This window comes from Anomalospiza imberbis, chromosome 2 (genome assembly GCF_031753505.1).
Source record: "Anomalospiza imberbis isolate Cuckoo-Finch-1a 21T00152 chromosome 2, ASM3175350v1, whole genome shotgun sequence".
NCBI lineage: Eukaryota > Metazoa > Chordata > Aves > Passeriformes > Viduidae > Anomalospiza > Anomalospiza imberbis.
Genome location: NC_089682.1, coordinates 75,352,767 through 75,372,635, shown reverse-complemented (window position 1 = coordinate 75,372,635; position 19,869 = coordinate 75,352,767). Strand labels below are relative to the sequence as shown.

Sequence of the window (19,869 nt, the reverse complement as noted above, 5' to 3'; positions counted from 1 at the left end):
CCACACTCAGGAAGCAGCACAGCAGCCTGAACCACAGCTGCTATTATTGGAATTCTAAAGTAATAAATGCTTCCCTTTCCACTTTCCTTTCAGCACCACTCTACTCAATTCCTAATACTTGGTGACCTTCATATGTACTGACACATGATATATTTAAACTCAGAAGATGCTTTTGACACCTCCTGGCTTTGCTGCAAATGCACTTCTACAACCATGACATTTTCATCATGACACTTTTCTTTTTCTCAAGATCTACCAAAACAGGGGTTCAGAAATATGTTCCTGTGATAGTTCCTATAACCAGTTATCACCCTTGGGTAATGGGTGATGTCAGCAGGATTTGTATTCACATGATGGGAGTATAATTTGTCCCCTAAATAGTATGAAAGCTCACATTCCTCAAGTTCAGTGTTGCTGTGAATTTCAGTATCAACAGGAACTCGCACTGAGCCTCATATTCAAACTGAAGGACTGGCCAAGTGTCTTTGTCTGGTCACAGATATCTGTGTATGTAAACAAACTGTTCTGATTCTGAGTCTCATAAAAATTATTACAAGAAAAGACTTCTACCTGATTAAAAAAAAAAAAAAAAAAAAAAGTAGGACCAGTCATTTTCCCTTTGGAATAAAGCAGATTAGAGAAATCTGTGTGTATGTTTTCAAAGCAGTTTCCTCAATCACATATAGAACATAAATGGAGTGAAGACACCAACCATCTGGCAGATTTCCAAAGGAGCTCAGGACCAAAATATTCATCCTTATGCAGGAAACTAAGAGACTGGAAGGCTTTCCCAGTACTTTCCCAGTATCTGTAAAACATCAGCACCATGTTCAAGGATGAGCAGTCAGGTATCATCTGTGTTGACAAAAAGGTGGAGGAGGACAAGAATAGGTGCCAGGGTAAGTCATGCAGTATCTGAAGCATAGGAGAGAAGGATATATTAAATCTCTGCCTGCCAACTTTGCTAGTTGCCGAGTGCTTTTGAAAATCTGATGCCTCATTTAGCTGACTAAAGAGTGATTGAGCTGTACCAGAAATACAAACCCAGCTGTCAGAAAAAAAACTGGAAAATATGTTCTGGAGTAGTTTTTCAAAATCAAATTCTTTTTCTCTATATAGAACACTGGTTTATTTTAAAATGTTTAATTAGGCTAAGTTTAGCTGTGTGTATCACCTGAAAATAGAAAAAATACACTAAAACTATGCAGGTTAGTCCAAATGCTTGCTGAATAAAACTTCATGCACTCACTAACCACCAGATATTCATGCCATAGCAGAGAAAAACATTGTGACAAAGACTGCAGAGACATTAGATTTTTATCTGAAGATTATTTTTCCCCTTACCCCTTCACTTAGACATCTAAGTACTTGGTGAGAAAGATGCCCATAGCCCAAGATTATGAGAGTAGCTTTGGAATACTTGGCAATGACTATAGATGTTTTTGTATTTGAAGGGTTTTAGGACCTTCTAAAGCTCTATGAATGTCACAAAGAAAACGGGAGATGACCTGCTTCCACCTCTGTCATTACTTAAGTCTCATGCCTGGAAGGTGTGAAATAAAATTCTACTATACAAAGACAGGAGGTGTGGATGATTACTGAAAAAATTAGCAGTGATCTGGAGCTAATGAAAGAACTTGAGGTGTCAAAATAAATGTGAGATGAAAGGAAGCTTGTGAAAGACTGAGTGATCAAATGGCCCTGCAAAAGTGTCACAGAGGTCCAGTTTTGGAACGTGTATCTAAAACACATTCTCATATTCTGAAACCGCTTCATATAGTATCATTGTGTCCTACATGGCATATCCTCATTGCCACTTGACATTTCAGCATATCACACACCTTCTGCTTCCCTAGGTTTCTTACTTATTACTGTGTGACTCATTACAAATTCCTGAAATCTAAGGTATACCTACCGATCTGTTTCTGAGCAAGAATTTGTGAGGGTCATTCAAGTAAAAAGAAGAAATTCGCCTATTTAATTTTCTTGGCCCCACCTCCTCATCCCTATGGGGCAGGAGAATAATTTTGCTCTCTACTCTCTGATTCACATACTCTATTTCCATTCCCCCACCCCCAGGAATATTTCCGCCTGCCGTGTGCCCAGGGACCTCCTATTTTTGGCAGTACTTCATGGTATGTCAGTATTCCAGAGGTCAGCTGAGGATAAACTCTAATTGAAAGATATTAAAATAGGCTGCAAGGGACAAAAATTCGAAACCCCAAATCTATCAAAATCTGTTACTGATGAAGCATCTGAGCTAGCTATGTCCTTAAAATATGCATCAAAAGTAATCTTCCAAACCTCTTCTTCAGGTCCCCATTGGCACCCCAGAGGAAATAATTTCAAACTGTTCAGAGAGCAGCAGTCCTGTTCTGGTCCTTGAAATCCTTCGAGCAACACACACCCACACAGCAGCATTATTTTCTCACCTCCTCCGTATAAAAACAAAACAGAAACGTGAGAACAGTGGGCTGGAGATGGAGCTGCGGAAAGTGAAGTTGGAAGGATTAATTATGTAATACGCCCCCTCTCCCGCCCTTACCCACAGCAACACGAGTGAGGTAAACCCAATCCTCCCAGCTGACAACTCAGAACTAGAAAGTGCCCGGAGGAGTGAAAGCAAAATAAACGTGTGGGGAAGGTGGCGATGCACTCCTACAGAGGAAGATGTCATTAGGAAAAGGCTAAAAACAAGTTCAAATCACCTTTAGCCTCTCCCCTTCCCTCCCCAGCAAGACCTCTCCCTCCGCCTCTTCCCCTCTCCTCCCCCCAGCTCCTCCTCCCCCCTGTTCAGCAGGAGCTGCAGCCGGATCGGGACTATATTCCTCCAGTTCACGGCTCTCGGACGGAGCGTGGATCCTCCTGAAAAACTTCAAGTAAAACAGGAGCTGGGAGAACACACACACGAAGATATATTAAGAAAGCAGGTTTGCTACTTAACTCGGAGGAAAGAAGCTGGAGCAGACTTCTTCGGTTGCTCTCTAAGAGCCTTGCCGAGAGTCCTTGCAAAGAAAAGTGTTGCTGATTCAAAAGAAGAGGAGGGATGGGGAAGAGAAAAAAAATTGTGCATGTCTGTGTGAGAGGGAGACAACGTGTGTGTGCGTACGTGTGAATGCGTGCTTGTGTGTGAGAGGGTGTAGGCGACGGGTGGGGGGAGCTTGAAATTATATATTTTTTATTTTTTTTTCTACGAAAGACACGTGAATGCAATTCCCAGTGAGGGGCACCAAGCTCTGCCCAAGAGCAGAAGGGGTAGGGAGAGGGAAAGGGAGAAGAGAGGGAAGGGGAGAGGGGGGGAAGGAGGGAGGGAGAAGGAGGAGGAGAAGGGATTTCTATTTCAGAAGACATTCATAGAAAGAGGGTGGCAAATTCTGTGACCGTCTTTAAAGGAGGTGTCCTGGGACATAGAGAGAAAGAAAGAAGCCCAAAGAAGGAAAATAAAGGGCTATGATTTCCTTGTCCTGTTGCTTTGTCTCTGGCTCCCTCTGCCTCTGGAAGAGTAGCCACAGGACACAAAGATGCCCAGCTGGTCACTGCACGCCCAAGTTCAGTTTAGCTGGTGCTTCTCTCCTGTTTAGCCTGACTGCTTTCTCTGAAGGGGAGGACTCATAGCCCGACAGCCTTTTAGTTTAACCTGAAGAGTGTGTGCCGCCTCTCTGCCCACCCCAAGAACTCGCTGGAGGTGGAGGAGAGGGGAGAAAGAGGAGGACTTGAAAGTGCCTGAGGAGCTCCCGATGCTAAGAGGAGACAAACATTCCTGTGGACGACGCAGAAAGGACAAAGCTGACTGATTTATTGCTGTTTTCCATATTTTTTTTTTATCTCCCTGTCCTTTGGCGCACACCAGTGTTTGGAGATCTTTGAAAACACAAACCAAAACACCAGCCCCGAAGCCCCAACCCCTTGGCTAGCTCTTATGGGAATGAAACACTCCTCCCGCTGCCTGCTCCTAAGGAGGAAAATGGCGGAGAACGCTGCCGACAGCACCGAGGTGAGTAAGGATGCGAGCCGGAGCCGGCGCCGCGCTCCCCCAGAGCCGAGCACTGATCCCTCGGCAGAAGCAGCAGGAAGTGCAGAACAACTTTCCCGGCCCCTCCGGCCAGCTCCTGCCTGCCGTGCTGCTATGGTTTCCTGCATTCGCCCCCCCTCTCCCCCCACTTCCCTCCCCCCCGGATCGCTCCGTTCCCCGTAGGCAGAGAAGTTTGCCCGGCGCCGAGCCCTCCAGGCGCTCGGGGCTGCCCGGGGCCGCCGCTCCGCGGCCGCTTCCCGGGAAGTTGGGTGGCCGTGCGGAGAGGCGGCTCCGCGGGGTGTCGGGTCTGAGGGCAGGGGGGGCGGGCGGCGGTAATTCGGGTGTTGGACGCGCCGAAAGGCACAGACCGTCTCTTGCGGCAGTACCTTGGCCAGCTCCCCGCGCTTTCCGCCGGCAGCCTTGGCTGGGATCGTTTGGGGCCACTTTAGGAGCATCCGAGTCTCTGCAGCATCCTGGATATTACCAGAGCGGAGCTGCCCGAGGTGGGGGCTGTCCGGCTGGCCTGGGCAGTGCCGAAAATAGCTTTGCACTGCCTTCAGGCCGGGAGGGGAGCCTGCGAGGTCTTGGGTTTTCTGCAAGAAATCCACCCCCCCACCACTCCCCCACCCGTTACCTTCTGCTTCCTCAACACTGGGGCTGAGCAGCCCCTGTTTACTTGTCTGGGGCTGTCTTGACCTCACTGAGACTTCTCAGGGGATACGGCAGTGTGCGAAGTCTCAGGTCTGGAAAAGCAGAAGGACGCAGGATGCAGTCCCAGCATCTCTGCGAGCATGTGAGAAGGAGACAGGCGAAAGTGCGAGTGTGTGCCAAACTCACTGTTTCTATTTATAGACTGTGCCTAGCACTCTGACTGAACACTTAACACATGCTTAAGCAAGATGCATCACAGCCATGTACAGACCCCATGGACTTGCACCCCAAACAACTTTACAGCTTTACCCTTGCAGGGGCAGCACTGAACCTTCTCCCCAGTTACCCTGCAGAGGGAATAAAGAGCAAAACCTACTGTGAACACATGACTATTCCATTCTTTATTATTTCCACATCTCTGCCTAATGTCTCCTGCTTTCAGTTAGTCCTCCCAGTAGGTGTCCCGCTCGCTCATGAATTCCTTCCACATTTCTCTTCACAATAGTGTTCTCTCTGCTTGACCTTCATAAATATGCCTCCTTTGCCATGCCAGGTGAAGAGCCAAATTTTCTTAAATGAATGTGATGTAAGCACTAAATCAAAGAACATGCCTGCTACTGCGCTACAACCCCATAGAGTACTGCTTGCAGCAGAGGCATCTATAAATAGCAAGAAGTCTGGCTGCACATCTGTAAACTGTCGTAGTCCTGACAGCACATATTGCATTATAGGTCCCAGGATCCCAGGACAGGATTGCAACAAGAAATTTACAAGCACAGACAGTTCCTTTCAAAGCCATTTTTGTCAATGGAAATTGTTTTTAGACAGGGAAAATAGGTGAAAAGAGCTCTTTAAAGATTCCTCTTCTATTTCATTCATTCTCATCACATTTTTATTGTTTAATTGTGTTTTCCTGTTTGTGCAATGCTGCACACACTGCAATGTTATTTTATGGAGAAGGATTTTTTTAACAAAAAGAGATTCATTCCAATGCTGCATACAGGTTAGGAGAATATTAAAATTCTGTGCTTTGTCTCTTCAGAGTATCCGTCAGTGACAGACTTGTGAAATGAGAGTGAAAATATTGCAGATTAGGCATATCCTGCTCCACTTCTACCTTCAGAAAATCAGAAGGGATACATTTATAACCCCTGCCTAGATATTTTCTATTTTATTAATGTTCTTATTACTGATATGGTCTGGGAGAAGTTGTCTGTCTGCATATGTGCAGAGGTAGAAGTGCACCAAGCAAAATATTCCAAGACCTGTGAAGCTCTTTTACTCGTCAATCATCTATATTTAGCAAAGCCATATGATACCAGTTTGACCTTCAAACCTGTGTTTCTCTAACTTTCTCCTGAAGTTAACGAATATGTGTGACAGAAGGAATACAGGACAAAATATCTCACTTCTTGACTTACCACAGTGTCACAGAAAATTAGGAATTGGTATAAATTTGCTTCATTTGAAAGAAATGGGGTACCAGTAATAGTCATTATTTGATAATAAATTTCTGAAGAATTTTGATGTCACAGTCATATAGGCATGATTTAAACAAAATCAGCAGTAATGAGAGATGAAGAATTAAAACATTTAACAACTGGTCAGAATGCCCTACTACCAAATTATTCCAAAGACCTTCTGGTTCTTGCTTAGACTGATTTGACCCAATTTACTTGTGTTACGGCTTCATAGTATATTTTTCATGTTTCAGGGTTGTTTTTTTTTTTTAATCTACCACTACTAAGAGCATTTATCCAAATTTTGGTCAAATATGGCAAGTATACTCTTTCAGTTGTAGGGAAGTTTAAAACAATACATTAAGTCAAGGAACATAGACACTGCATAAAAAACAACTTTTTATTCCCTTGACTACCCTCTGTTGCCCATGCTACCTCTTGAGCTTAAAGAAATTATGAGAACAGGGACAGACAAGGAAAAAGCAAAGATACAGTAAGACAACACTCACTGTTTCCTCAAGCAAAAATACGGAATAGAAAAGCAATTGCTCACTAGCATTACTTTCCAGTCAAGGAAGACACCTTGTGTTACCAGGAAACTTAGAGTGTGCTCCCATGGTTCCAGCTGTACAGTCATTTACATCACTGATATCCCCACAGCCTTATATCTTGATACAAAACATGGTCAAGTGAGTCCAAGTATTGCCACAGGTGCTGTTGGACCTTGGATCAGAATATCAGAACTATCAGAATGGTTTTGCAATTTATTTCACTGATAACAGCTTGATATCAGTCTATCTGCTGGAGTTTATGTAGGACCAGTGGTTTGTTGTATGTGTTTATAGTATCCTGAGAATACACAGTGTTTTGTATAAAAACGAAAGTCAAGGGGTAAAAAAACCCCTATGATTTTTCTGTTTAGACCCTCACTAAAGGCCACAGGGTCCCACTAATAGGAAACTTGCCAGAATGGTTTCAGATCTGTGTCTGCAGCACACAAGGAAAAAAGATGCAGAAAATCTTTATTGCCCTTGGCCATCACATGAATATTTAGAGATGTTCCACTGGAACACAAGAATCTCTCCTTCTTGAGAATTTCTCCTCAAGAAACAAGAATGAACCTCCGTATCTTTAGTCACAAAAGGAGGCTTGTCTAAATAAAACAGGACTGTTTGCATAATAACAGATGCAGAATTGCGTTCTCTGCAAATAATTAAAGATACTCTGACAGAAAACAAAGTAAAAGAGGAACTGTTCTTTGTAGAACATACGCACAAAGGTTCTGCAAATTCATGGTGCTGATCTGCTGTAGATTTTGAGTTCTGGGGTTTTTTTTTTTAATGTATTATTTAGAATCCTACTCAATAGTAGGCCTGATATCAGTGATGGAGAAAAAAATCTGAAAGAAGTGTGATTTCACAAGAAGTGTGCCTGGCTGTTACTTGTGAACCTGTGCCAGGTGAAAGGAACGCAACCATAAAATCATAGAATAATTTGAGTTGGAAGGAAAATTTAAGGTCATCTACTCTCCCCTCCCTTGCCATGGGCAGGACATCTTCAACTTGACCAGGTTGCTCAGAGCCCCATCCAACCTGACACTGAATGTTTTCATGGATAGGGTGTTAATCACCTCTCTGGGCAGCCTGTGCCAGTGTTTCACCATCTTCATTGTAAAAAAAATTTCTTTCTTATGTCTTGTCTATATATAAGTCTAATCTAAATTGACCCTCTTTTAGTTTAAAACCATTATGCCTTGTTCTGTCACAACAGGTCCTGCTACAAAGTTTGCCCCCATCTTTCTCGTGAGCCCCCTTTAAGTACTAAGAAGGTGCAATAACCACAAAGTGCTGCAGCAGCACAAAGTTCCAGGGTTTATGTGCACATCCAAAAGATACCTACCTGTCACAGGCTAGTGTCTGACTGAAATAATCCTAGAACTTGAAACTGATCTGGTTTTGTACAATCTAATTGCTCAGTAACTTCATGAAGAGCAGTTCTTATGCTGAAGACTTCACAGTCTTTAGAGAGAAAAGATTCCTGTGTCATTGCTAAGAATAGAGAGATCAGTTAATTTATTTATGGTAGCATAATGGAGTCCTCCCAGAATGACTTATTATGCAAACCTTGGGCTTTGGTTAGATTTGGGGTATCATGCCTAATAGATGTACTTCCCTAAACAGATGAATAAAACTGATTCAGGATTATGTGATCTGGGTCAGCAAAGGTAACTGACTGTTCTGTTGTCAGAAGTGGGGAGGTTAAAGTGTTCTATCTGCATGAAATCCAGTCATACAACTACTGAGGGGGAAAAAAATATATTGTAGAATCTATTGAAACCATGAGCTTCTATTTGTGATTTATGAGTGGGAAGAGGAATTTCTTCTTAATAAGCTACCGAAGCAGAAATTAACAGAAACAGAGCAGGAGTGTGTGTAACAGAGAAAATTGGACTGAATTTATTCAATAAACCAAAGTTTTGCTCCTGGTTATTGTGCTGGGTGTTCTTGCAGATAGAATTAATTCTCTCTAAATTTTTCTATTCATTCTATTGGATTCTATGTTTCATTTGTGAGAGGTCTTGTAGAAATTTCTTATTTGGTGCTATTAAATTGCTTAGAACAGCATATATGAATGAACATTTATGAGTGGGTGATGTTTACCCAAGTGAGAAATGGCACTGCTGTATGGTTTACATCTTGGACTAACAGAAGTCGTGAGAGGTGTGGCCTGGTGTCACAGAGCCAGCTGAGGAGGCAGTTTGTAACACGAATTTCAACCTTACTGAGTGGCCACATGCCTGTGACACACGGCTTTGAATGGGAAAAGTTGTGGGTGTGTGCAAGTGATGTAGGTGACCTACAGAGACCACTGGCTCATGATCCAGAGGTTTTGCACAGCTGACAAGACAGTCAGAAAGCTGACCCAAGATGTCAGGGCTTCACTGAGGGTGTAGCCAAATTCCCAAGGGCTATAGAGGCGGCTCTGAGTTAAAGCAGGGAATATTCCACCTCCAACACATTTTGATCCTTTACAATTCTCCTACGAGAACTGAGTTGCCCATGCTATTAGACTAGTACAAGGTACTAGAACAAGGTAGTTCTAACATAGTCATAGGGGCTTTTTTTGGTTTCTAGCCAATTCAAGAGTGAGGGAGCAGAAATATGGCTCTGAGCCACCTTCTACAACTTCAGCTGTGCAGAACATTAATTTAGCTCAGCTGAAGATATAGCTAAATGCATTCCACTCTTCTCTCAAATTTAATACTAAAAATTCAAGGTATTGACCATGAAATTTTGGCCCCATTAAAGAAATAGATTTTAGCTGGCATTAATAATAGAGATAGGATGAAGAAACACTTATGCTTAAGTAAAGAGTAACAGCAATCACTCAAAGCAGAGTTTCAAGATAAAGATATCTTATTATGGTTCATCCTCTGCCAGCATAGGGTTGTTTTAGTAAGTAATGTTTTAGTGTCAAGAAGACTGGGATTTTTAGAAAGGATCTGGTTGATATTGGTGACATCATGGACCAAATCACATTGTTTCCTTGTGTCAATGCTAAAAAAGGACTTCCATGCTAGTGAGCAGGCTTTAATGACACTTTTTTTCCAACCTCAGTTTGTGAAAAGCACAAAATTCTTCAGAGAAGAGCACAAGATAGATACTCTGTAGATGATAGATTTTGTAATTGTTTGCATCCGTGCAAAAAGTGAGCTTAGCAAGACTGATTCACATGCCTTCCAGAGCTCCATCCTGATTGTGAAAGATGAAGGCTTGTGCCCTTACTGGTAAAGGCAGAGCAGAGAAATACTTACAGGTAAAAAAGCATTGAATCTATTCTATTCATAAGATTTTGTCTCTGCCTTTCTGAGTTTGCAGCAAAGTTCAGTCCCTTGACAGGTGATATAATGAACAGCTGAAGGGGGTGAATGATGAAACTTGTTGCTCCTACCTCTGATTCCACAGAGAATTCTGTGTACCTGTTGCCCTGATCACTAGCTTTAATTCTGTCTCTATTTTGATCTAGAAGTTTTGGATAAAATGGATCTTTTCTATATTTTTCTTTTTCCTTTGGGAGTAACCTCTAATTAACAGAAACAATAAACACTCATCTCAAGGAAGCAAAGAGGAGATTACCCAATAAGTGGCTGAGTTGATGACCACAAGGGTGTCTTCCCCATGCCAGAATGGAGCAATTGTTGATTAATCGCAGCCTACCTGGCTCTTTCCTGTGTCCTTGAACAGGTCCTGGCTGTCTTCACACAGTTTTCTGGCATGTTATTTCTTTCAGGGTCTTGCATGGGAGCTGAGTCATTTCATAGCGACAGTGAGAGGATGGGCACTACTTCATTCTTACTATTTCACTTTTAAGCTGAGATTAAACTTCTGGAGAGGCAGGTACTGATCTGTTCACTCTTGTGACCAGTGACAGGACTTGAAGGAACAGCATGAAACTGAGTCAGGAAAGGCTTAGGCTGGATATCAGGAAAAGTTTCCTACCCAAAAGTGTTGTTGGGCACTGGAGCAGGCTCCCCAGGGAAGTGGTCACAGCACCAAGCCTGAAGAAGTGTTTGAGCAACACTCTCAGGCACACGGTGTGATTTTTGGGGATGTCCTGTGTAGGGCCAGGAGCTGGACTCGATGATCTTGATGGGTCCCTTCCAACTCAGCTTAGTCTATGATGCTATGACTCTGCGATTCTGTGATTGATTCTATGATTCTATGATTTAAGAGGTACAGTAAGGTCAAGGATGATATCTTTACATATTTCTTACATGCTAGATTTGCTAAGTCCCAGTTCTGAAAAATAAAAAACCCCAAAATTTTAAAAGGCATCTAAAATGCTGTCTTTTCCATGATCTACATAATTATAAAAATGGAAACTCACTTTAAAAATCTGGAATAAAAAAATCTATTAATCTTTATTTTATTGCATCAACAATTCAGAGATTTAAAGGCTAGAATTGGAAATAAGGCAGACTCATTTTCAGAAACACTCACTGCCAAGTTCGCTTTTCTGAAAATTCTGTTAAGTGCAGAAATTAAATATAATTTTCCTTTGTATTTTGAGCGTGAAATGCTAGGTGATCATAAATAAAATCTCAATGTTTTTCTTTCCAAAATGAAGAGAATATTTTAGTAATAAAACATTTGAAAGGATATTAAGGTGAGAAAAAATTGTTTAGCTGAAATTTTTGACAGAGAAACAATAAAGAAGGTGAAGAGAATACCATTCTCCCTCAGTTAAAATATCCTGTCCTGCAGTACATGCTTTTGGAAGTTTGTGAGTATTGAGGACTGTACCTGGGTCCTTTCCTCACCGAGTGAATTCTTGTTTAAAAAGAGGCATTACCACTTTTTCTAACCGTTGCTCATAGAAAAGGAGTTACTTAAGCTCTTAAGCTTTTCCTTTTTTTTTGAGGAGGGGGGACCCACCTTGGAAGAGAAGCATAGAGATGTGTATTTTCTAAGATACTGTTTGATACCACTGTCCTCCTCAGCTTTTCCTGGTCCCAAACTCTTCACCATAGTGCAGCTGGCAAGCTTCCCATTCAGCATTCTGTTTAGTCTAGAGCACACATTTCAGTTCCTAGTGCTCTCCTTGTCCTGTCCCAAGGTACCAAGTATATCTGAGATGTTCTGCCACAGTTCCCCTCAGTCCCCCTTTTTAGAAGAAAGAGTAGCACTTCTGTTTCTCGTGTCAGTAAGGATGAAAGTAAACATCTACTGGCTGGGAAGCAGTAATATGTTGTAATACTGCAAGGAGCAGTGTTGAAGTGTTCCCTCAGTGGCCACAAAGCATACTTGGGGTCATGTGTGGCCTTCTAGTTCTCTTGTCCTGCTTGTCCTTTTTTGGCTAGACAGCTTATGTTTCATTTCTTCCCATAGGACCAGGAAGGCTCAGACCTGGTTTCAGATCCCAGAATAATATGTGACCAAGACAGGGCTTTCCAACAACAATCCACCAGTTCAAATTTACTTCTGCTTTGGACCTTAATTTCTCATTTAGATAGGAAGAGAGGAGATGTTGCCATCTGTTTCAGTTTCTAGTTGTCTCCATATGCTATTCTTCAGTCCACTGTGAAATTTGACCCCAGCTTGGGTGAAAGACCAGCTACTTATATTCTTTTCTTTAGTCACACACAAGGAAGTAATTTACCCTTCCTGTAACTCATTCTGAACTACTTCTATTTGACAACCATGTATCTCATGATTGTGCCCCATATTAGACATTAACCTGTCTGAATTTGTACTTTTTTTTTTTTACTTTAATATGACTTACATTAGGATGTATCAGGAGTAACACCTCTGAGTCCTATATAAATAGGGATCCCAGTGCTGTGGCAAAACCAGACGTGTTGATTTGAACAAACTTCTGTAGACCAGCTCATGCAACCTCATGTGCAGCATAGAACAGTCACCAGCATTAGATCACGTTGGCCATTGTTGTCCCTGGCCAAGCCTTGAAAATCTCCAAGCACAGAGATTCCACTGCCTCTCTGGGTAACCTGTTCAAGGGCTGCACCCTCAGCAAGTTCTCAGAGGACAAGTTTTTCTTATTGTCCTATCTGAATCTCAATAATTGCAGGTTGTGACCTTTTCACCTCATTATCTCATCTGCTGCTATTTAGAAGAATTCTCTTCCATATTCTTTGTAACTATCTTTGAAGTACTTGCAGGTTGCTGTTAGATTGTCCCTTAGTCTCCTCTTTCACAAATCAAGTTCAGCACACAATAATCTCTTCTTATAGGTTGTCTTCTCAGGCCCATGACCATTGCATTATATAGTATCTTGCTTACCTCTTTTCAACTAAATAAACTCTGAAGAAATTTTTATTAGAATGGAAAGGAAGAATATTTTCCTAAATGAAAAAACATAGTAGAAGACTAACTGATTAATGCACATGGCCAAGTAATGTCAGCAAAGTGTATTTTGCAGAAATCCCCTGTGACAGATCCCAGCTGTATATATGGCATGTTTTACTTCAGTATTTTGGGTCAGTAGTTTCATATTTTCCCTAGAAAGAGAGGTCAAATCTAAAAAGTAGTACTGCTTCTTATCCACAGTTTGCATCTTATGTAAGTGTACATCTGGAACAGCTGTTTCAGGAGGAAATAAAATGAGATTGAGTTAACCACATCACAATATAGTTGTCTCCTTAGGAGGCACAGTGTTTTAAACCTAATTAGGATTAGCCAGATTTACTAGGTGCAGGGGGTGTTCCGCAGTTGCTAGGGATGCTTGCCTGTTGTTGAGCCTTAAAAAAAGGTAAGGGCCATCATTACCCTTTCAGTTTTGTTGGCTTTGGTAAAACCCAGTAAACCCTCTCCGAGCCTGAAGCAGACCAAGGATGCAAAATAGCAAAACTGAGATATGAAACAGTTACTGGGCAGAGGAGATAAAGAAAGGGAACAGATTTCAGTGTGCAAGAAAGTATGTTGCAGACTGAAATTTCAGCTGAATCCTTTTCAGCTCTGTGTAAGTATGCTGATCTCTTAGATTCTTTGGATTAGAAGAGGCAAATGTAAAGTTACCCTCAAATAAAAGCCCTGTTCTGGAAAATATTATATTTATATAGTACTATATTTAACCATGTAAAAGAATGCTTTGCAAATTTACTGGAGGTGAAACTATATAACAAAATTATTTTGTGAAGTTGGAAAAGAAAAGGCAAGAGAGACAAAAGGCAGTCAGGAAAGTGGGTGGGCAGGTGGATGGGGGAAAAAAGAAGGGAGGGTGAAAAGGGAAGGGAAGGAGGGACAAAGGAGAAGGGGGGTAGGGGGGGAGAGGGGGAAGGAGGAGGGTAAAGGGGGGGAGGAAGGAAGGAAGGAAGGAAGGAAGGAAGGAAGGAAGGAAGGAAGGAAGGAAGGAAGGAAGGAAGGAAGGAAGGAAGGAAGGAAGGAAGGAAGGAAGGAAGGAAGGAAGGAAGGAAGGAAGGAAGGAAGGAAGGAAGGAAGGAAGGAAGGAAGGAAGGAAGGAAGGAAGGAAGGAAGGAAGGAAGGAAGGAAGGAAGGAAAGGAAGGAAAGGAAGGAAGGCATTGGGAAATAGAGTCAAAGTACAGAGAAACACAGGAACAGCAGAAATACTTAAAGGAGTCACAGAATCACTCTGTGGCTCCTTGAAGACTGTTCTTATCAGTAAAGGCCAAAGTGAGGAAAGCACTGAGTACTTTGGCCTTTTCCTCATCCATTGTCCCCAGGGCGCCTGCTCCATTTAGCCACAGGCCCACATTTTCCTTAGCCTCCCTTTTGGTGCCTGTGTACTTGCAGATCATTATTCCATTGTCAGGTTTAACAAATGTCAGGAATCAAGGAGCTGTAGGCAGAGGTAGCAGGAGGCCTTCAGAGGAGTGAATCAATTTACCCTTTTACAGGCTGTCAATAAGGAAATAGCAGGGGGGGTCTAATGCAAATCTCAGTTTCTCTGTCAAAGTGAATAAGCCCAACATTCACTGCTCTCTGACAGATTAGTCAGTTATGAAATAAGAAGAGACAGTGTGTAGTTCTAGGCCTGTGATTCACCCCCACCAACCATGAAAAAAGAAAGAATATAACATAGAACAAAACAGGACTCTTTTAAATTAGTAATCAAGGTATATATTTTTAAGCTTCCTTGAAATTCTCCATTCAAATTTGCCTTTATCAGCATTGTCTCACAAATGATGAAACCAATTGGTAATCTCACAAATAAGGGATTTATAATACTGTGAGAGAGACTCTGCCAATGGAAGCTTACCACCAACTCCTACACCTTTGCACACACACCTGAAGCCCACCCCAATCTCCACTCCAACAAGTAAAACAGAACAGAGTGCAAGATTCCTCACTGGTCTCCATGTCAGGATTCTAAGCAGCAGGTCAGCTCCAGCTCACCTCATCTCACCTCATAGGCACATTGTCATTGCTGAACCTGACATATTACTGTAACGATCATTTCCCTAGCTCGCTGTTTCAACTACATTATCCTTCTATTAATATCTGAATTGCTAAATCTGTATATTCTGCTAAATCCAAAAGATGATTGCACTTTCCAGGGCTGTTCAAAGCATGTGTCCTGCTACCTATCTGAATTTCTTATTCAGCACCAAGAGATTAATTCAAGCCTCCAGTGCCAAACTCCATCTCACACTTCTTAGATTTTTCAAGAATATTTTAATGAATAATAATAATAGTACTATGACAATGTGTATACTGCTTAATGAAGTATATTTTGCCTAACAAAATTGTAAAACTAGGCCAATGGGTTTATATTTCTGTTTTCTCTGTATTTGACATTCAATTTCTGTCCTGCTTTTCTAAGAGACATTTTTCATCAGATAAACTTAATGGGAGGGAAAGATATATGAGGATTTTAAGTAAAGAAGGTGCTTGCACTTATTACTGTGAGATTATCATGAAAATGTGAAACTATTCTCATAGCCTCAATACCACTATTTTATTGATGAAAAAAATCTCTATGCCATCTTTCTATCTTTTTAGATCTGTTCCTTTCTCAACAGAAAACCAATAATGCTTCTCAGTGCTCATAAAATATGTCTTTGTTGCTTTGTAAAAGGGAAGGCAAAAGTATTTATGTGTGCAAGGCCTATCTCCACCTGGTAAAACTGAGTATTCTAACCATGCCTACTAGAAAACAAAAGTATTCTCAGCTCAAGACAGGTTTACCCTCACGTAAATCCATCAGTTTCAGCAGAATTATTTTTGATTTTTATAGATTTAAAACCAGCTCGCATCTGTATATAAAATTGTATTTAAAAGGACGAATCACCAGTGGTTTTGCTCAAGAATAGGGTTTTCATCATTCTGTTTCACGATTGTGTAAAAATATTAGGAGCATACTTCTTTGTATTGCTTTCTTAACCATATTTGAAAGATGGGTGTAAGATACTAAAAGTTTATTTGATCATTAACACAAAGCTACAAAAACTTGATTTATATCAACACAATTATCAGTTGCTGCTTTTGAAATACACAGTGTAGATACCTTTTTTAACAAGTGTGGTTCAGAAACCACTGTAGTTAACATAAATCACTGAAGATCTCTGAACATTTCAGTGAATGTTTGATTAATAATGCAAGAAATGCTGAACACACTGGTTTGGTCATGTGTGTCAGTAGCACTCAGCATGATTATTTATTGTAGAATCAAGTCCATACCAGCAGGGTATTTAAAAACACTCCTCATCTACCTTGTATAATATGGAGCAAGAGTAAATCTGCTGAAAACTAGAGGTATTACCTTTGTCCTGCATGTTAGATACATACCCATTTTCTTAAATGAGTGCTGAAAACACATTGAAGTCAATTATGCATTTGCAGCTCTCCTGGGAAAAATGTATTACCAAGCCTGGAATTGACAGGTTGTTAATCTCAGTCTCTTCCAATGAAATTTCTCACATTCGGTAAATTAACCCCAAGTAACATTAATGGCCAAATATCAGCAAGTGTAGTTCATCAGGCTAAATTTACAGGGTGGTTAGGAACATATATGTTGTCCTTGCAATAAATGGGGACTAGTCACACAATACACACCATTCCCTTTGTAGTCTGCAGAAAGACTAGTATTTCTTTGTCATGGTTTAACCCCAGTTGGCAACTAAGTACCAGGCAGCTGCTCCTTCACTCCTTTTCTTCTCCAGGGAGATGGGGAGGAGAATCAGGAGGTAAAAAAAAGGAGCAAAACTCATTAGCTAAGAAGAGTTTATTAATTGTAAGAATGTAAAATGCAATAATAACAGTGCTGTTTAAACTACTACTAGTACTGCTAATAATAATTATTTTACTGAAATGGAGAGGGGGAGACAAACAAGTGATGCACAGTATAGTTTCTCAGCACAGACTGAGGCCCAGCCCATCCCTGAGCAGCAGTCAGCAGCTCCCAGCCATCTCACCCCAGTTTACTCACTGAGCTGATGTTCAGTGGAATATCCCTTCAGCCAGCTGGGGTCAGCTGTCCTGGCCATTCTTCCTCCCTGCTTCTTTTGCACCTGCTCACTGACAGGACATGAGACACTGAAAAGTCCTTGGCTTAGAGCAAGCAACAACCAAAACATCAGTATGGTTCTCACACTAAATCCAAAACACAGCACTGTGCCAGCTACTAAGAAAACGTACTCTGTCCCAGCTGAAACCAGGAGGAAGACTTACAAGTAGCTTTCCTTTACATGGGTATTTTAAACCTTAGATTTAAATTTAATTAGCTGCTTGGTTTTATAACCATTATAATGCTTTTATAACCATTAGCATGGTTATAAAATACCATCACCATTAAAAAAAAAACATTGATACCCAGTGGAGTTCCAGAATCTGGTAATTAATGAACTGCCATAAGATACTCAGTCACACAACAGTTTCTTCTCTGACACTATTCCAAACCAAGAAAGTTACTCCACTCCCCATCTTAAAACTAAAATGCAAATGTAATACATAACCCTAATTCTGAGTGAGCTGGACTGTGCTACTTAATAATTCAATAACTGCCTCGACATTGTGATCATTTGTCATTTCAGCCATGCAATTCCTTAAAGACACATTAAGATGCTTGCTTACAAAATTCTTTAGCAGGTATATGTGTCTGCATACATATACTCATAATGTTATATTTACATAAAATTCAAACTGGATATTTTACCATGACTTCCACGTCTTTGTGCACCTGTGTTAGTCTTACTAAAACTGTGTCAGAGAAGACACAACTATGCCTGTGTGGGCTCAAACACTGTAAAATTATAAAATCCTGGTTAAAGTCTTATACCACATCGAGTGTTTATATATATATGTACACATATACATTTATATGTTGATAGAGAAACTCTGTGTTTAAAAAGACAGTTTTATGGAAAAGTCCTAGCTTTTTATTTCTTTACATCCTTTGTATTCACTATGTTCCTCTGTATGGTTGTTGTGACAAAATTCAGTTTAGATTTGGAGAATCACAGGAAGATCAACTCTTCCATTTCAAGTTCAAAACGAACCTCATATTTTAGATATAGTACTACCTGAGCTGAATTAAGCTTAAATTCAACTAACTTGGTGAGCTGTTAGTAATACAAGCTCCCAATGTAGAAAGGGAGCATTAAAATACATTTGTCTCTGAGTTTTGATCACTTCCAAGCATTCGCACCTTTGATTCAGCAATTAAATATAGTTGGTCTTGTTTTCTTAAATTCTGTAACACCTACACATCTCATAGCTCATAGAGATGCCCACCTGGATCCTGGGCTCCTTTACATGCCCCACAGGGTCTCCCACTGCCAGCTGTGCCCTGTGACAGGATCAGAAGCAATGGGCACAGACTGAAACACTGGAGGTTCCATCTTCAAATCAGGAAATATTGTTTTACTGCAAGGATGACCGAGCACTGGCACAGATTGCCCAGGTTGATTGTGGAGTCTCTTTCCTTGGAGATAATCAAAAACCATCTGGATACACATAGGCAACTGGCCTGAGGTGATACTGCTTGAACATAGGGGCTGGGCCAGATGACCTCCAGAGGTCCCTTCCAACCTCAGCTGCTCCGTGGTTCTGTGAAATCAAACACAACTTGTAAATAAAATTGGAAATCTAAGTGGTTTATATGTCTATTTCACACATCACATTTGTCTTCTTTGCTGATATTTTAAAATCTGGTAAATTTAGGAATCTACAACAAAGGAACAGAGCCTCTGTTTTTTCTCAAACATTCAGTCCTGTGAAATGATGAGTATGTTCACATTTCTATTCAGTATGGTGTTTTTTACATCTGATGAACTGACGTCTCAATAAAACAAATAGGACCAATGATTTATTAAAGTCACTGGATTGTACAGACTGTACAGAACAAAGGAAGTCAAGTCAATTAACTTAATGTGCTAGGCACCAATTCTATATTTATCTTTTTTCACTTTGCATTGATTTTAGTTTTTTGACTGCTGAATATGACTTTACTATCTTGGACATCAACTAAAAATCAAAATCCTTCTTAATCATCTGGTTTTAGTGTGAAATCCTAGGTTAAATAAAGATAGTACTATTTATTTGGGAATTCCTAAGGAGTTAGGGGAGATGCTGTTGTCAGTTCCCATTTTTATTCCTTCATCTTTTAACCATGTTCTCTGTGGTATGGTCTTCAAAAGAAACATTATTGTTTGAGGGATATAATTTATGTGTCTTGCTGCTGGTGGCAGAACCTTGCATTCCTCTACTCGCAACATGCTTCAGAGTTCTGCTGAAAATCACTGCATTGTAAGTAAAAGAAGAAAAATAAGAACTGGGTTTTTTTAATGTGGTGCAGAATGATTTGACCTCCAGGGATTCAGCGGCTCAAAAAAATAAAAACCACCAAAAAAACCCCAAACCAAAACAAGAAAACCACCCCAAATATTTTTACAAGCCTTTTTTAGGGAAATCTTCTTAATGACAGTAATTTGTTTTCCAGGGTATTTTAAGAAATATGCACAACTCATTGGATAGAGTCCTAATGTTCTCTATCATTGAATCAACAAATCTTTGTTATTTTTGGTTGTTATTATTTTACTTTGAATGGATCAGCTAGGATCTGGAATCTGTTCACATAAATTCAAATGCTTTAATAAGGTATCTGAGCTGCTGGCCTGCTTGTCCTGTCTAAGCAGAAGAGACAAATACCTCTGAATGGCAACTCTGTTCATCTCAAACCCATCTCATACTTTTACAGAAACCTTTTTCTTTCTATTGATCCTAGACACATTCTAGAGCAGTTTGGCGGCCAAACTCCAGTAATATTAG

At 40.8% G+C, this 19,869-nt stretch overlaps 1 protein-coding gene across 1 annotated transcript in view; it reads left to right on the top strand.

Annotated features, from left to right (window-relative positions):
- Positions 1 to 2,788: 2,788 nt before the first annotated feature.
- The window catches only part of PRMT8 (protein arginine methyltransferase 8), a 57,297-nt gene continuing 40,216 nt past the window's right edge, over positions 2,789 to 19,869 (top strand). Inside the window, exons 1-2 of the mRNA XM_068182896.1 lie at positions 2,789 to 2,930; positions 3,851 to 3,994. Coding sequence (XP_068038997.1) covers positions 3,920 to 3,994 — 75 coding nt within the window. The 5' untranslated portion in view covers positions 2,789 to 2,930; positions 3,851 to 3,919. The remainder of the gene's footprint in view (positions 2,931 to 3,850; positions 3,995 to 19,869) is intronic.